This window comes from Pygoscelis adeliae, unplaced genomic scaffold (genome assembly GCF_000699105.1).
Source record: "Pygoscelis adeliae isolate BGI_AS28 unplaced genomic scaffold, ASM69910v1 Scaffold58, whole genome shotgun sequence".
In the NCBI taxonomy this organism is placed as follows: Eukaryota; Metazoa; Chordata; class Aves; order Sphenisciformes; family Spheniscidae; genus Pygoscelis; species Pygoscelis adeliae.
In genome coordinates this window covers 1,297,138-1,313,848 of record NW_008825564.1, presented here as the reverse complement: position 1 = coordinate 1,313,848, position 16,711 = coordinate 1,297,138, and the positions used below count along the sequence as shown (strand labels likewise).

The window sequence follows — 16,711 nt, the reverse complement described above, 5'->3', positions numbered from 1 at the left end:
GGTGCGCCCGGGGCGGCAGCGGGGTGCGGTGCGGCGCGGCCGGCCGAAATCAGACCGGGGGGTCCCGGCGGGCGGGTAGAAATGTTGTTTCCCTAATAATTTGGTCTGCGGCCAACAGCTCCTTCGTGCGGTGCCGTCATTTTGCGGGGCTGGGCTGGCACAGCCAGAGGGAAATGCGGGGTCGTGGGGAAGTAATTCGGTCTGGGCTTGGTTTGCTCTGCTTTTCGCTCGGTTGCAAATAATGTGCAGAAGGATCCCAGGCTTTCTCGTCACCTCGAACCGTGCCGTTATCTTCAGTAAAGCTTTTGGGGTGTGGGTCGGTCAAATGCAGCCTGCGGGAGCCAAATGTCTTGTCGGGTTTTGTAATCCCCGTAGTCACTTGTTATTACTGTAGTTCCCTGATGATTTTTTTTTTTCTAACTACCGAGCTCTACCAGCACGTGTTTTAAAAAATAATTTAGAAAAGTACGTGTAAAATGTGCAATTTGAAGTTTAAAATTTTAAACTGTTGAAAGTTATTTATTTCTGGTCTACGGCAAAACCTTACATTTTAAAGTTGCGTTTTGTCAACACTTAAGTGAAGAAAGGAAAGTTTAGTTTTGAAAATTCCTCTCAGTAATATCGTGAGCAGGCGTAAAAGAGCATGCATCTAAAATATGTGAGAATATTAACAGAAATATTTTCTGCAATACTTCCCTAACACTAGTATGGATCCCATTAAAAAAAAAAAAATCCACCTTTCTAAGGAGTTATGTACATTAGGTACAACTGTTTTCTGAAACCGTTGTGTACTTTTAACTAACAGGCAAAAAGTACATTTCTCCTTTTTCCATTTTATCTTTTTTTTTTCTTTTTGCTTCCAAAAAATCGTTCTGATTTCAAGCTGCAATTCCTGTGCATATTAGAGAGACACAGGCTTTAACTTCTGTCATGCTGAAGCAGAACTCAATAGATGCTTTAATTTTTTTTCAGGTGGTTTAAATATAATTCCTAATTTTAGCAGCTTTTCAGAAGCTCCCTTATTTCTGTTCTCCATCCATGTATTTATTTTCCGATTTGCCTTTATTTCAGGAGAATGTTTCCTACGATCAGGGTTTCCTTCTCGGGAGTGGATCCTGAAGCCAAGTACATTGTGTTAATGGATATAGTTCCTGTGGACAATAAAAGATATAGATATGCCTACCACAGGTCTTCCTGGTTAGTGGCTGGAAAAGCTGATCCTCCTCTCCCTGCAAGGTTTGTAGATTTTACTGCTTTTCTTTCTTTTATTTTCTTTGCTTTTTATTTTCCTTTCTTTCAAGAAACACTCGCTATTAATCTTTTCACGCTGTTAGCAAAGAGTGCTCTGAGACTTCGAGTCTGTGCTCAACAAAGTTGATTGCAAAACTCTGATTTTCTGTGATGCAGAATCGGGCCTCAAATCTCTGCTTGAGGCTCGATTTATATTGAATGTTCCAAGGCATGCAGGATTTGGCTAAAGGCTCTTTTATGTGTGTGTGTGTGTATATATATATATATATAAATTTTAAATGAAGTTTGCTTCAATTCAGATAAGAAAGCTTAAAAAAAAAATTTATTTGTCTCTTGGGTTTGCCCCCCACCCCCCAGTATTTGACCTCATAATTTAAAGCAATCCAAGCACCAACAGCCAAGTCAAAGTAGACATACTGCATTACAGTTCAGTGCTGTTTATGCTTGAAATTATATTATTTCTTGATAACATATCCAGCGTTAGCTAACCAATAATTTTATTCTTGCTTTTAGTCATCTCTTAGACAGCAGGCAAAGTATCGATCAGTTCTACAGCACAGAGATTTTTTTTTTTTGGTTAAGAAATCATGAGATTTTCTGAGACGTTAGGAAAAAATCAAGTAAATTCCCCCCCTTTTCTATACAGAAACAAAATGCTGTAGAAAACTAATTTCTAAAATCATTCTGTTAATGTAATTAATGACTGACTCAGCATCAGGAAACTGGGGCTACAGCACTAGGCTGTACGGTAGGAGGGCATTTCGGCGGAGACCCACGCTTCATCGTATTCAGCCCAGCACTTCAGTGCCTACTTAAGTCCCCAAGCCCAGTAAGACCGAAGCACATGCCGAACGGCTTTGCTGAGTCAGAGCCGGAGATATGGAAATAACGTGGATGCCTCTCTGGCTTCAGAGAAACTTTTCGTGGAGGGCTCTGTGCAGGCACACGGATCCCCTCCAGGTGGCTTAGCCCGGGGTTAAGAACTTGCTTATTACAGAGTCAGGAATTAGAAGTGAAACGCAAGAAATGGAAGCACATTTTTTGTGTGTGTGAGTATAGGGACCAAAACCTGCACGCTTTTCTCATATAAATAGTTCGACTGAAATCGTGCTGACTGCTGATCTCTGGAAGGCGGCTCAGGGAAGTAAACAAACAAAAAGCGCATGCAGAGAAGCTGTGATTAAAGACAGCAACCTAAGAGTTATGTTGGCTTTGTTTTCATGGCCAAAAACTCCTTCTTGCAATGTGGTTAACGTCTGAGGGCTTCATTTGACGTATTGTAATGGGCACTGATCAAAACCCAAAGAAAAAACACGGATCCTGCTCCAAAAGAGTCAGCACCAAAAGAAGAAATAAGGGAAGGACAGAAATAGTTTTAAGGCAGGGTTGTCCCCTTCTTATTTTTCTGTTCAAGTGCCTTTCGGGATACCTTTAACTAGACAGCTAATTCACATTATCTGGCATAGACTAGTTCAATGAGAAAATACAAGAGTGTAAGACAAGAGGTTGATCCTTGGAATAATTAGCAACTGCCCTACTGACTGTTTTAGAGTTTAATATTTATTATCATCGTACTGTGGTAGTTCTTTAAGGTCCTCATCGAGGCAGTGCCCCTATGTGCAAATGTATACCTGTGCTGTTTCATTTTCAGGATGTTTTCAGGGTGTTTTGCCCCTGTGTGCAAACACGTACCTTTCATTTTCAGGATGCTTAGCCAAAAGACCATTGATCGTAGCACAGGCACAGATTACTTTTTCTTTGTATGCACAGTACTTGCGTATACATTTATGCACTTTCTGCTTCTTTTGCTCCCGTTCGGTGAGAAAAAAAGATGTCAAGAGGTTCAGCGTGCCGATGTTTGCATCACTAGTGCTTTTTCTGGAGTGTTAATGCATCTTTTGAGGTGGGAAGCCTCAGTCTTGCTCAAACAGATTAAAAGTAGTACTCCTCCCATCGCGAAACGGGGTTAGTCCTGCCCTAGTAACAGGAGCCCTTAATGAAGTTATCACTCGTGATTTCTTGTCCCCCAAACACGTGGTTTTAGCTCTCCTTGCTTGAGGAGTGTCAGGGAGGAGCGCAGGCGTGGTTAGCGTCTGGGCGCTAGTACCAAGGGGCGAACTCCCCACGCACATCACTGCCTGCATCTGCACAGGCACAATGGCATCAGGGGCATTATTCAGGAGTGACGTCATGCATGGGTCTAAGACTTTGCAGGATCGAACCCAGTAGGTGTTTTGCTCTTTCCGTCATAAAAATAACTTTCAATGCTAAGACAGGTTTTTTTCAAGACGAATAAGTATTCTGTGATTCTGTTTGAAAGATTAACCCTTCGGGGAACTTTCTACAAAAAACAGTTTTATCCTGCTGTCAGAGTTTAAGACGAGTTTATGTTGCAATGAACACTTAAATAAAAATACTTCTCAGAGTCTTTTGTAAATCTTCTAAAGTGCTATCTGGGGATAGAATTCCTATGCGATATTTTATGTTTGTCCTTACAAATTGCTAAGACTGTGTGAAACATCAGTTTAATAAGTTTCAGCATGTACCTTTATTCGCTCTTCTTCCTTTTTCATCTCCTTTCTTTCACTCAAAAGTCTATCTTTTTTTTTTTAAATTTTTTTTACTGTATTTGGCCACAATCATTTGTTTAACGAAGTTATAGTGTTTACAGAGAACTCTAGGTAGGAAACCTTTAAAAGGTATTATATTTTGCAAATTATTTGAGACATTAAGGTAATTAAAAGCGGCATGCACAGGGCTTGTAGGACCAGACCAACTGTTAAACTAAATAGAAGGAGAGCGGTGTCACATTCCAAAATATGCAAGAAGGAAGCAATACCCAAACCTTGCATATATCATGAAACATTATACACTGTGGAGCAAAGTCACATCCAAATATGGCTCTTAAAGCCTTTGTGAATTGAAGCGAGCAGCCCCTCGCATCTGGCCAGCCTTAGACAGCAGAGCCCGCGCAAACTTCTGGGGGAGCCTCGTGTGCTGCGCTGGAATGTGCACGTTTATTTCTCTAACCCACTTGCTTGTGCGCGCTCGCGGTCTCGTCAACTACTTCTACTTCGGAGGGTGATATGTCTAGTTTTCAACCCTCTTCTCCAGGGCGTACAAGCTCAGGCTGTAGGATAATTGTGTGGATAGGTGTAGTTCACCAGGTGGAACCATGTGTTGCAGAGGGATCGACGGCGTGTCGCAAACTGGTAAAGAAAAGCAAGGTCTATTAATACATTTATCTAATCGATATTCAGGTGCCCATCCTTCAGTGACTTTGCCATTAGTAGTAGTGCCATTAGTTGCCATTAGTGCGACTACATTGCACTTTGTAGTTTAAAAGCAGTGCCAAGCGCTAACTGGCCATGGTGTAAAACAATTGTGCTCAGCTTTTAGACACATGAAGATCTTTACTCATTCCCTGGCACATATTTGAAATAGTTTGGCTTTTTGGTCCCATTTAGCCAAACCTTGCTGAACCTAACACTCTGTGATCGCAGTAAACATTATTAGCTATCCAGACATTTGAAATTAGGAGTCAGGCTCCAAAAAAAAAAAAAAAAAAAATCACAAGACCGGCTGAAAAGTTGCAGGATGTGTTTGGGACTCTTTTTGTTTTGCTTTCTCTAATTCAGGGCTCTAAAGATTGAGATTTTCAGTTTTTTACAGGGAGGCAAAGTTAATTTTCATGAGAGGTGAAATTCTTTTGACATAACAGGATTCCAGGTCTTGGGTTTTCAGATACATCATAATTTTTCATAAGCCTTGCAGTGCAATCAGCAGAGTCGACAGCAGTGAGGACGCCTGTATGCTAGGAATATTTTATTGCGACAGGAACCCTGGCTCAGCATCCCTCCTGTGGACACAGCTATAGCAGCCAAGCTGTGCTTCGGATCAATGTTAAGGAAAACATCCTGCACATCTGAAGCGAGCTGTGCTGGTAAAACTTTAGTTTCACTGTGTCTTGGGGATTCTGCTGGCAAAAACGGAGAGTGCAAGATCAAATCTCCTTCCTCTTTGAGCAACAGAGCTGTACTCCCCGGCGCCTTTAGTACGGGCATTCCTTGATTAGGGATCAGCGTAGCCTATCAGAGAGTTACGCCCCATCGTTTAGTGGTTTTTCCATTCTCCTTCTGCCTAACCAAAATCGTAGCTCAATGACAACAAAAAATGTTTATCTTTCTAACCCGGCATCTCAGCGCTGCCCCACCCATCTAATGGAAGAAATCCATCCGTGTGGCCAAAGACATCATGCAAAATGAGAGTCAGGCCCTCAGTGAGTGGTAACCAACACTGACAGAAGCAGAACAGGTCTGGTTTGCACTGGCTGAAGGTCTAGTTCAGCTCTTAATTCACTAACACAGAAGAACGTTTGAGTTAAATAATTTTCAGCAATACATTATTCCTATAAAATCATTGTTTTTAAATAGCCTGGCACTTGTAATTAGTCTAGTCATATTGTATATATCATTGTATCTACATGTCTTCTGTGCTTCCTTTTCTTCTGCTTAATTTCCCAAGTGGTGGATTGTTAATTACAGAGCTGCAATTAATTTTTTCATGTCAGACCACTGTGCTGGACTGCAGCCTTCAACCTCTTATAAACAGACGTCACCACAGCTAACGTGTGATCGAGTGCAGGTTAAAATCATTATCACGGCTTAATGTTACATATAAAGAAAAATGCATTTTTATCTACATTCCCCCATTATCTCTCTAATGACACCATGTTTTTTCTCTCGGAGCTGTAGTCATTGTTATTTTAAGTGCTTGTTAGTACAGCTGTGGGGAAAGACATGATCAATTTTTCATTTGGGAAAAGACACAACAGTGAATGTTAGTTAATGTCTCCATTTCAGATAACTAGATAAAATAATAGGTATGGTTAGACAGCAATCTAGCACTTGGAGATGGGATTCTTCATTACATTCCAGTGAATTAAACAACTCAAGTCATCTGCTTTACTGTCTTTCATTAATGGTCGTATTTCAGGCATTCATTAATTTGGGGGAGATTATGTGTGTCTTGTTCAAGTAGCAGCTCCGAGCTCTCAGGAAATCCACATCCCTGAAACCACTGCATATCCCGAAAGCAAGATATTATGGGTGTTGTAATTTCATACGGAAGTGGTGCCCATGCACAAGCCAAGAGGTGAGATTTTTTTTTATGAGCAGGCCTTTTCCCTGTGTTTTTTAGGTTGTACGTGCACCCTGACTCCCCGTTCACGGGAGAGCAACTGCTGAAGCAGATGGTGTCCTTCGAAAAAGTCAAACTCACCAACAACGAGCTGGATCAGCACGGCCATGTGAGTAGCCCTCCTTGTGGGAAAGGGTAAAGGAACCGCCATAGGGGAATTGCTCGCTTGTGCCACAGGGCTAAGCTTGCAGGAGAGAGACTGCGATGGCGAAAGGCTGCTGTGGCCCCGACCTTACACCTCTCTTGGCTAGCCCTTCCTACCACAGGGGAGGAGGACACTGCGTGAAGCTTAAACATGATGGGTTTTAATTTCTGTTGTAGAGGAACAGGTGACTTCAGAAATCAGGTTTTTTACCTTTCATAAGGTAGAGCCCAGGTCAATGCAAGCGTCCAAATTATGCTCCTACCACCGTCAGAGGCAGGACATCCATTGTGGAAAAGTTCAGGGTGGAGTCGAGCATCAAAGTGAGGGAGACGAGGGAGGCAGGTGAGCTTTTTATCGTGCTTCTGCCAGCATTTTGCTGTGACATGGCGGTACGCTCTGCCACATGTACTGGCTAGCAAGCTCACATGCTTTTCCGTGTGTGCTTGGAAGCTCCCTCTCATTACAGGCAACCTGTTAGGGTTGGGCCCATCAATAAGAGCTCTTGTACTTCCAGAGTCAACGCAGCATGGGCGCAGAGTCAGCAGAAAATACCGATGTGACACCAAAGCAAGGGCTATCGAATTAGAAAAATAAATGTGCCTCAGTTGCCCTTGAAATAACTGTAGGCTACCTGAAAGTCAAGGTGCCACAGGGTTGCCTTGGATCACTAAAGAAAACAGGTCCCAGCTCTGATCAGCACCAGTTTGTTGTCACAAGCCCTGAGGCTGGAAGCTGGTAAATAGGATGCAGAGCTGCTGGCCATGGGCTCCTGCTATGCTCCATCAGCGGGGACAACTCCTTTAGCTACCTGACTGTCTAATGGTAGGTGGTAAGAAAAAGTGTCATCCATCCTGTCCCTTCCCTAAAAGTGCCTGTAAAGCGCAGGAACGGCCTGGTAGCGCCTCCAAATTGCAAAGGAAGAGCTAAAAGTGTTGCCTCTGGGCTCGGCAGTTCCCCAGGGGAAGGCTGAAGGAGCAGGGGGATGGATTTGAAAGGGCTGTTGGCTGAGAACAGGGCAGTTAAGAAGAATGAGCGTAAAGGCAGTGTTAGTAAATGAGGTGTTGGGAGGAGAGAAGTGATTTTGAACTCTGAAGCATGTGTAGGGGTGACTAACCTGTAAAGCTGAATAATTGTGGCATATGCGGTGTCAGAAATCCCTCCCCTAGTGTGCTATTTATTGCCTTTTCGGACCGTGTGAGACAGTGGCTGTTTGTTCGAGCTGTGTTCTGTGCAAATGCTTCTCATCCAAAAGATAATTTTTACTCATTTCAAGATCTAAGAATTGAACCACAGCCATGATCATTTAAAATTCATCCTGGAAACAACAACAACAAAAGTAGTTAAAAAGAACCCCAAACAACAAAACAAAAGAAAGCCCAGATAGATGCCTCTGTGTTGTTATCTTTTAAAGATCCGTCTGTGGGTATATTTTTCTTGAATCCGGTTCCCACCGTTGTTCCCTTCCTGACTAGTGGAGAATGTCTCTCTTCTTTTCTCTCTTTTATTTCATAATCTGTAGAAGGGCAAGGCTGAAGATTTGTAGGCTCTATCACCGAGTGATGATAGAGCAGTATACTTGCGCATTTAAAAAGAAGCATTTTTCATCATAACAGGGGCCATGTGTGCCTCTAATAAAGGGCTCGCAGCAGTATATTGCAAACTAGTTAGGAACAGTGCAGTTCCCAGAAGCCCAGATGAGTATAAAAAAGAAGTAGGTCTGAGAAGCTGTCGGGAACAGAGACATGTGACAGAGCAAGAAGACGTAATTGTCTCACATACAGGCAGTGGGAGAAAATGATCCGTAGCGTTTGAGATGTGGCCTCCTGATTAACTTTCCAAGAAGCAGCAGAGGTGGATCCCAATTCTTTATGTGAAGGCTTTGGACAGCTGAAGTCGATGGAAAGTTTTGCATGTTCAGTTAAGAATAAGCCCCGAAGGCTTGATCCCGTGTTGAGATTTGCGTGACAGGTGTTACGCCTTCACGGAGCACTCCCTTTTTAATATTTTGTGGTTTTTATGTTCCAAATCAGGGTGTCAGGTTTTACGTGCTACCTTACTGAAGCTATGTAAATACCATCATTGGATGCTCAGTAGAATTAAGGAAGAAATTAATTCTCTGGAGCCTTTAAGGCTCACTGTGCTATGGCCAATAGCATTTCTGAGCTCCCATGTACTAAGAGAAGGGGAGAATTGAAATGCCTCCTGAAACCCCTCCCTTCAGTTTGAAAGAGCCCTTCTTCACTGACGAGATCTTTTTAATTGACCTGCTAAAATCTTAATTATGTTGGCTAAGGTGTGTTGGTTCCTGAGGAAGTTCTAATGAACTAAAAGATGCCTTTAAATACTAGTTATAGGTAGAGAAGCTGGATCCAACCTGATTCCAGTTTGTTCTAGTTGCTTGCTTTCTCCATCCTCCAGAAGACAGTTTTGGTTGGTTGTCAAGGTAATTGTGGTGGTTTATTTGTAGGATGGTTCATTTCCTGAAAAGGAATCTGAAGAGAAGAGAAGCACTTTTTTGTTCTAGCATTTGTTTGTTTTCTCTTATTGCAAGACTTCTGGAGTTGGCAAGCATCTCTGCTTGTGTATCTTCAGCAGCGTGCATAACCCCACAGCTATGTACATATTCTCCCCAAGCATCAGGCAGAAGTCTTATCTCTGTGTGCACGACATACAGCTTGCTCCATGGAAACACTTTCAGATATCCTCACCAGAGGAAGGAAATGGCTCCTGTCTCTGGATTTTTAGAGTCAAGCGAGTAATTCCCATTTTTCTGGCTGTGGAACACTTATGAACATGATTTTTTTTTTCTCTCCTGGATTTCTGGTGATGTTTTTCACACAGACTCCTTCTTTTAGGACTTTTGGTTGCACTTAGTTGGGGTGCCATCATTTCTGGTTTGTGGTGAGGTGAGCCTTGAGTGTATACATTATCGTAATTGCTTTTCTGGCGTTTATGATAGCAAAACTTAAACACATGAATGTTTGCAAAAGCAAACACAAAGGTGTGAACATGGCCAACAAGTAACTGTGAAAGCGGGGGTTTCAGAATAGCCACAGGGAGCTATGCCCAGGTGTTTTTTTTTTTTTTAAAGTCAACCTGGGAGAAGTTAGGAACCTCCGTGCTTTTAGAAAGCAGACTTTGCCTGGTAACACTCTTTGGTGAATGTGGAAGCCACATTCACAGCGTAGCTCCTGAATTCAAAGTCACCTCGGGGATTTCACAGCTGGCATCCAGATTGCCTCTGGTGACTGGTCTGTAGCCAGTGGGAGCCAGATGCCTACAAACCTGCCTGACCTTACAGCAAGCAGGATCCTGTAAGGACAGATCCTGGTCATCTCCCCTGCTGCAGGCTGTCAGCACGAAGGCAGATGGGATGGCTGGGGGCCCGTGACCATGCTGTACTGCTAGTAAGCGTGTGCTGCTGTAAGTATATATGCACCTGATGTTTCTCTTGGGGCACACCAGCGTGAGAATCGCATCAGGGATTTTCTGATAGCTGCAGGTAGGGGTCTGCTTGGACTTTGAGACCACCCTTGGGGGCTACTCTGTGAGATGCACCCTGTGTATCTAACTCCTTTAGGCTGTTTTGATGGTCCTAACATAAGAAGTTCCACGGATATTGAGGGGTATCTTTGTGCAGTATCCTGCTGACTTTAATATCAGTGAGTATTGCAACATTGGCAGCCTCTGCGAGGATGCAGATGGAGCACTACCTACACAGACCCTCACAAAAAGGAAATAGTGACCTTAACCTTGGCCATGGGTCTTTTGTGACCTCCTGGCTACATTTGGTACTTGTTTTGTACCTGAATGACTCGACTTGCCTCTGGTGGGAGCGCGCGGGTAGAGCATCGTGGCAGGGGATGTTATCCATGTACACTTTTGGTTTTGGAAAACTTTCATAAAGGATTACATGGTCTTGTTTGCGAAATGGAGTTTCTTTATCACAATTTGCATTCACAGAGGAGTGGAAGGAAAGGGCATGTGTGGGAGCTGCTCTGTCACAGCTTTTTCCTCCTTCCACTCGGCTGCTGCTCAGATGTAATGCCTTGGTGTGGATATCGCGGCCATGAAAGGCAATGGGAAGCGCCGAGCTCTGTGGACCAACCCCTCCATAAGCTCATCACCATCCACTCACCGTCCTTTAAAATGTCTTTTCCAGCTGCTTAAAGCAGCCCAAGTGACTAGGCTGGTAAGACAATATTTTACAAAGAGAGGGAAAAGTGCTGAGGATATTATCGGAATGGCCATTGTGTGTGTGCATATATAAAATGGTGAAGTGATTTGAGAAAGGAACCCGAGCTGGTAAAAGCAGACATGCAACATTTTCAGGACAATGGCTCCCCATCACTGTAATGACTTTCTTGTTGCTGTGTGCACCCCCCAAAGTCACAGCGTGAATCATAGCAATATTTGGCCAAGAAGGAGCAGCGAAGAAAACGCTGATGGAAATTTTAGCCGTGACAAAGCTGTGTCTAAGCTCCCCACTCCAATGCAACGTGCAACCTTTCTCACTGACTGGATTAGCATGAAATACTGCACCACTTCTGCTGTGTTTCAGCTGAAGTTAACGCTTCCCAAGGAATGCACATTAGCTATTCCAGATGTACAGAGCTGGCTGTAACATCGTTATGGCCCCTGCAAAATAGAACCACCCACACCATTGCCAATTTTGTCTTGTGACTGTGATTATATCCAAAACAAGGACTGGTGCAAGCTGAGCTCTGTATTTAATTCTTATATTGTAATACTGTGGTTAGAGGCAGCCGAACAGGCCTCCAGCCAGTGGTAACTGAAGCAAGTGGGACTCTCGTTTTGACTTCAGTGAACATTGAAATCGGTTAGTTGGTACAGTAGGTTTAGAATTATTTTGAGAGCTCATAAACAATTATTAATGAGGATAAAATGGCAAAACCTGGTCGTTTTGGAGTTCTGTACTGGTTTCCCTTCTTGCTCTCATTTTTGGTAGTCTGTGGTGAAGAGCATCTACGAAGTAGTTTGCTTTAAAGGTTTGCCACAGTAAAAGGATCTGGGGAGTTTTATTTTTGGTCAGCTGGTTTGTGGTGGTGGTTTTTTGGTTGGGTTTTATCTTTTTCTGGGTTTTTTTGAGGTGTTTCTGCCCGTTCTCATTCTGCACCTGCATATTTTTGCAACTGTGGATTCTCGGTCACGAGCTTTCAAGAGTTACATATTTATATTTGCAGCTGACACCTGCAAACTGGGGCACACGCTAGCAATAACAAATTCTGTATGTAAAACACCTCACCTGTACGAACAGGTATTTATACTTCAAAAAACGTGTGCTCAGCAGTGGCGTAGGAGTGAGAGGAAACCAGCTCCTGAGGCGCCTGCTTTTCCACCTTCATTTTCTGGAACTGCCCAAAGGAGCTGGAGACTTTGCTCTGAATATCAACCCCTGGCTAGTTAGATTTCAGATGTCTCCCCTGCAGTGTTAACTGGACCTTTTGAGAAAAAAGATCAGTTTTATAGCCTTCGAGGGTCCTGTTAACCTTCCTCTCAGGACAGTGCCTTCTCACTCTTTCTTGCAGATCATTTTGAACTCCATGCACAAGTACCAGCCAAGGGTCCACATTATTAAGAAGAAGGATCACACAGCTTCTTTGCTAAATCTGAAGTCGGAAGAGTTCAGGACATTTATCTTTCCAGAGACAGTTTTTACAGCTGTTACCGCCTACCAGAATCAATTGGTGAGTACGGTTGCTAATTTCCACGGATTTAACTAAATCCCACCCTGCTGAAAACTCCCTTTTCACCGATCTAAACTAGGAAAATTTCTGATATAACCTACCTTTCCATGCCAAGGTCTTTAGTGACCTTGCCCAACCTAATTCATATTCAGGAGTAATTCTTTACGTATATGGGTAGTAGTACTAACTTCAAAGGGCCGTAAGGATTATTCATGGGAGTAAAGGTGACATGAAAGAGGCTTTAACTTGTCTTCCCTTCTGTCTATACAAAGCTGTTTGCATATTATCATTTAGTCTCTTTCTTATTATAGCTCATTAAGGAACTGTTCTTATTTGCAGTGATCTTTCACGCCACGAGCTATTAGCTGAGAGAGATTCTGGTTTGCACATGATGATTTCATGGGCTTAAAAAGTTGATTAATTAAGCTGTAAGGCTCAAACGTAAGGGAAATCACTCAGAGATATGCTTTTCAGAGGCTGCCCAGATTACATCCAGATGTTTGAATTTCAATTTGCATGCCAGTGAATAATATATACAAAATGGAGGAGATCATAACAATGGATTGCTAATGAGTAATTTTAGGAAGTATATAAACAATCGGAGAGCAGAGGTTCTGCTTGATGGTGGATAGGGCTTTAATATTTAAGTCAGCGGAAATATGTTGTTGGCTTCAGTGTGATTCAGAGTGTGCTTTAAGGGCTTAATGACTATAGCACTTTAAAAAAAAAACAAAAAAACAAAACAAAACTCTCTCCCTCTACTGTCCAAACATGTGGGCAGGCAGCATCACAGAGTCTGTGTACCTGCTGGATTATTTAAAGAAGTCTGCATTTCTTAATATGAAGCAAAATTAATTAATTTCTAGATGCTATGAATAAAATGAAACTACTGCATAGGGGGCCAAAGAAGCTCTGAAGAGAATAGTAGTAGTATTAAGCTGGTCCTTTGACAGACCCCACATCCCGCTTTAAGGCTTTAATATCAGAATGTATTGATTTTAAACCCAGGTTTGTATCTCAGTGCTGCAGAAAATGCATTCAGCACCTGGCAATCTCAAGAATATAATGTTTGGACAGGCGGTTAGATTTTTCCACTTAACTTTCTGTAGAAACCAGCAAAATAGTAACAGGCACAAAACCAGCTAAACCTGGAATTTGTTTCTGTAGGATGGATTTGTGTTTACCGACGATATTTACACCAGAGATGTTTCTAAACTAACCTTCCCAAAGCACATACATTGAGTCCTGGAAAATTTCTCAATGGAACATCTCCGGAACCCCTAGAGGTTGATGCTGTCATTTTATTTATGACTAATGAAAATGGAGCCTTTTTTCATTTTTGCCATTTCTTTCAGAACTGTTTTAAGGAGGGGTTGATTACATTTCTGGAGGTTATTAGATAAAAGCTAAATACATTACACTTTCAACAAACTATCTCATAATTTAAGATTTAAAGGGCATGCATTTATTTAAACAGTCAAACCACTGCCACAGAGTTGAATTGTAGGTCAGATTTCATTTTAAAATGCTTTCTAGCAGATGTTCTCTAATTGTTTGTGAGACAGTCTCTCAGGAAAAATATGGCCATAAATGATTGAGTCTCATCTGGCTTCGGTGGATACAAAAAGTTTCTTTTGTGATGTCATACCAAATCTTTAATATTAGGAAAATGGAAGTTTGATTGGTGAAAATGCGCTCAAGAGATGAATAGACGTCCTTATTACTCTGCAGTGCAGTTGGCTCGGTGCGTTGGTGATCTAAGTCGATGGAACTAGTTAGAGCTCATCTTTTTTCAAGGTAGTTTTCAAAATGCTGCCATAAATATGTTTGCTGGACGTGAGGCACTAACCCGCCGCTCTCTGCAACATCACCATGAGTCGAGGGCTTATGGATATCTTGGGAGTAGGATGAGACTATAACTAACTTGCTGAGCTCTTGCAAGGTCCTGTGACAAGGCTGGTGTTCAGGGTAGTTTCCACCACTTGTACCTGCGTGATGAGACAGCCTCAAACCCTCAGCCAGTGCTGAGGTCCCGTGTTGTTTGACCAGCCCGTGGGAACAACCGGTGACCTGCAGTACCTCCTATGTAGTGCCCCAAAGCAAGGACCTTCCCCAGAGAACTTGCCCCTGTATGGACCCAGAATGCCAGGCAGGGAAGGCGGCAGCCCAGGGGTGCAGTGGGTTTTCCGGGGTGGCAGAGCAGGTGGGTGGCAGCCACAGGAGCAGCCGCTCAGCACATCGTTCACATACTGCAGACCAGTAATTAAATACTCAGGTTTTGTCTTTGTAAGCCTGTCCCTCCCTCTCTGTGTTTCCCTCCCAGAAGACCTCTTTCTCAGAATGAAAAGTTGGATTCAGTTGTCCTCTTTTTTTTTTTTTTTTAAATTTTGGGGGAGAAGCCACCCCATTTTGAAATACCTTTGTTTGAGACCATCTGATTGTTTGAGGATTTGGGAAATATCCCTCTTCCTTCTGAGTCTCGAGGACACGCTGTTAAAAATGAGGTTGTGGCCTATGCAATACAGGCTTTTTTTTGAGGAAAGCCAGGCTGACATAGCCACTCAGTATGAAATGCTGAGAGCTGTTGATTTTCATGGGCTTCAGCTAGAGTTGGTGGCATTCACTGCCTTGCAGGACAGGTCCTGTGCTGGCCCTTGTCAAGCTCCAACTCCCACTTACAGCTTTATTTTTAATTCTTGGAAGAAGTATGGCTGGAAAAATCTGAATATTATGATGATGTCTCAGATTTTATTCACCAAATCTCATTTTGTTGGACAGCTAGAAAATTTCACAAGGGCGATGGTGTATTTTTCTCCTGCTTCCAAAAAGCCACAGTGGAAGCCACCACCTATGCCTGAAAAGTTTGACTGCAAAGTTAAGGGGGACCCTGATGCTTTGAGGCAGAACGACAACTGATCAGTGGGTGACTCTGGCTGAATGCAACGGCTGACAGGATGCACTGGGCAGGTTTGTAGCTGCATTTGAAGAAGGGAGGAGAGTTTTGGTTGCAAGACCTCTGTTTTTCCAGGACTGTGATGGTTTTAATGGGGTTACTCCTTTAACCCAGGCTTTGTCACTTTAAATCTGAGTTGTCCCTACATTTTTCCTCCCTCCTTCCCTTCCTCAGCCTCTTTCCATGCAAAAACAGTTAAACTGCTCCTCTGTGATGGCTGGTAGGTCTGGCTGAGAACATTTGCATTGCAGTGAAGAAATAAAAAAAAAAGGTGGGGCTGAATTGAAGCAACGTCTTCAGGTTTGCAGGAGGTGGCTGCTAGTTTGGGTTCACAGTAGCTGATGTGCAGCTCTACCAACGAGGGTCAGATGTTAGCAGGATGCTGTGCATTGCTCACGGAAAAGACAAGCTGATTCATGCTGTTAAAGTATTTGGAAGCAGTAATGTTGTACGTGAGTGGGTTCCTCCTGCGCTGGGTAACATGAAGGCTGAGCCCACTGTGCCCTTCGGTCTTTCCATTGCCATATGTGTAATACACGCCGGTTTGCCTCCCCAGCTTTGCAGCATCTCAAGAGCAGTGTGCACACACACACGAGAAGCACGGATAAAATTAGCAGTGAAGTCAGGAGGATGGATTGGTTAACACTTTGTACGCTGCAATACCTTAACACTACATTCATGTTGTGTTGCTCTTTTCTGTGTTTCCAGATAACCAAGTTGAAAATTGACAGCAACCCTTTTGCTAAAGGATTCCGGGACTCTTCCAGACTCACTGATATTGAGAGGTAATGGGGACTTTCTGTTTACTTTCCATGCAGATAAGATAAAGAGAAGAGAGAGTTTGTAGGAAAAGCATCCTTTCAACTCCTGAGAAGCTGTGCATTTTAATGTTATCTTCTTGCATATAGTAAGCTTCCTCCACCTCTTTTAAAAATACTTATAAACTTTATGAAGAAAGAGCTGTTTTGAGTTTTGACATCTGTTCCAGTTAGGGCCGATATATTAATCTTCCTGAGGGGGCTTCTTGTAAAGGGGGAGAGGGTCAGTTTTACAACTATAGAATGAAAAGCTTTTTTCTTATCATGCCATTTAATCCTATTGAGGGCTGTGAATTGGGTCACTCGGAAACAAGGGCAGTGGTCCTGTGAACAACATCTTTATAGCTCCCCACTGCTCCACACAGTGGAAAAGAGAGAGGGGAGCTTCCCAAAATACACTTCAGCAGTCCCAGACACTGAAGGCAGCAATTGTTGCCATCAGGACAAATCCCATAACTCCCACTCTGATGACAAAGATGCCATTTTTGTTTCACCAAAATTGTACTGCAGGCTGCATCAGGGGAAACCTTTATCTGGAAACTGTTCAGTTTTGTGTGTGTACAGCTCATTATAAGCAACTGCTGCCACAGGGACAGAAGCATTAACCCACGGTTGTGTAGGAAATAAACTTCAATCT

The 16,711-nt window shown here is 42.9% G+C and overlaps 1 protein-coding gene across 1 annotated transcript in view; it reads left to right on the top strand.

The window, feature by feature from the left end:
* The window catches only part of TBX20 (T-box 20), a 39,601-nt gene that overhangs the window by 7,496 nt on the left and 15,394 nt on the right, over nucleotides 1-16,711 (top strand). Inside the window, exons 2-5 of the mRNA XM_009332421.1 lie at nucleotides 1,072-1,236; nucleotides 6,451-6,559; nucleotides 12,145-12,303; nucleotides 15,965-16,041. Coding sequence (XP_009330696.1) covers nucleotides 1,072-1,236; nucleotides 6,451-6,559; nucleotides 12,145-12,303; nucleotides 15,965-16,041 — 510 coding nt within the window. The remainder of the gene's footprint in view (nucleotides 1-1,071; nucleotides 1,237-6,450; nucleotides 6,560-12,144; nucleotides 12,304-15,964; nucleotides 16,042-16,711) is intronic.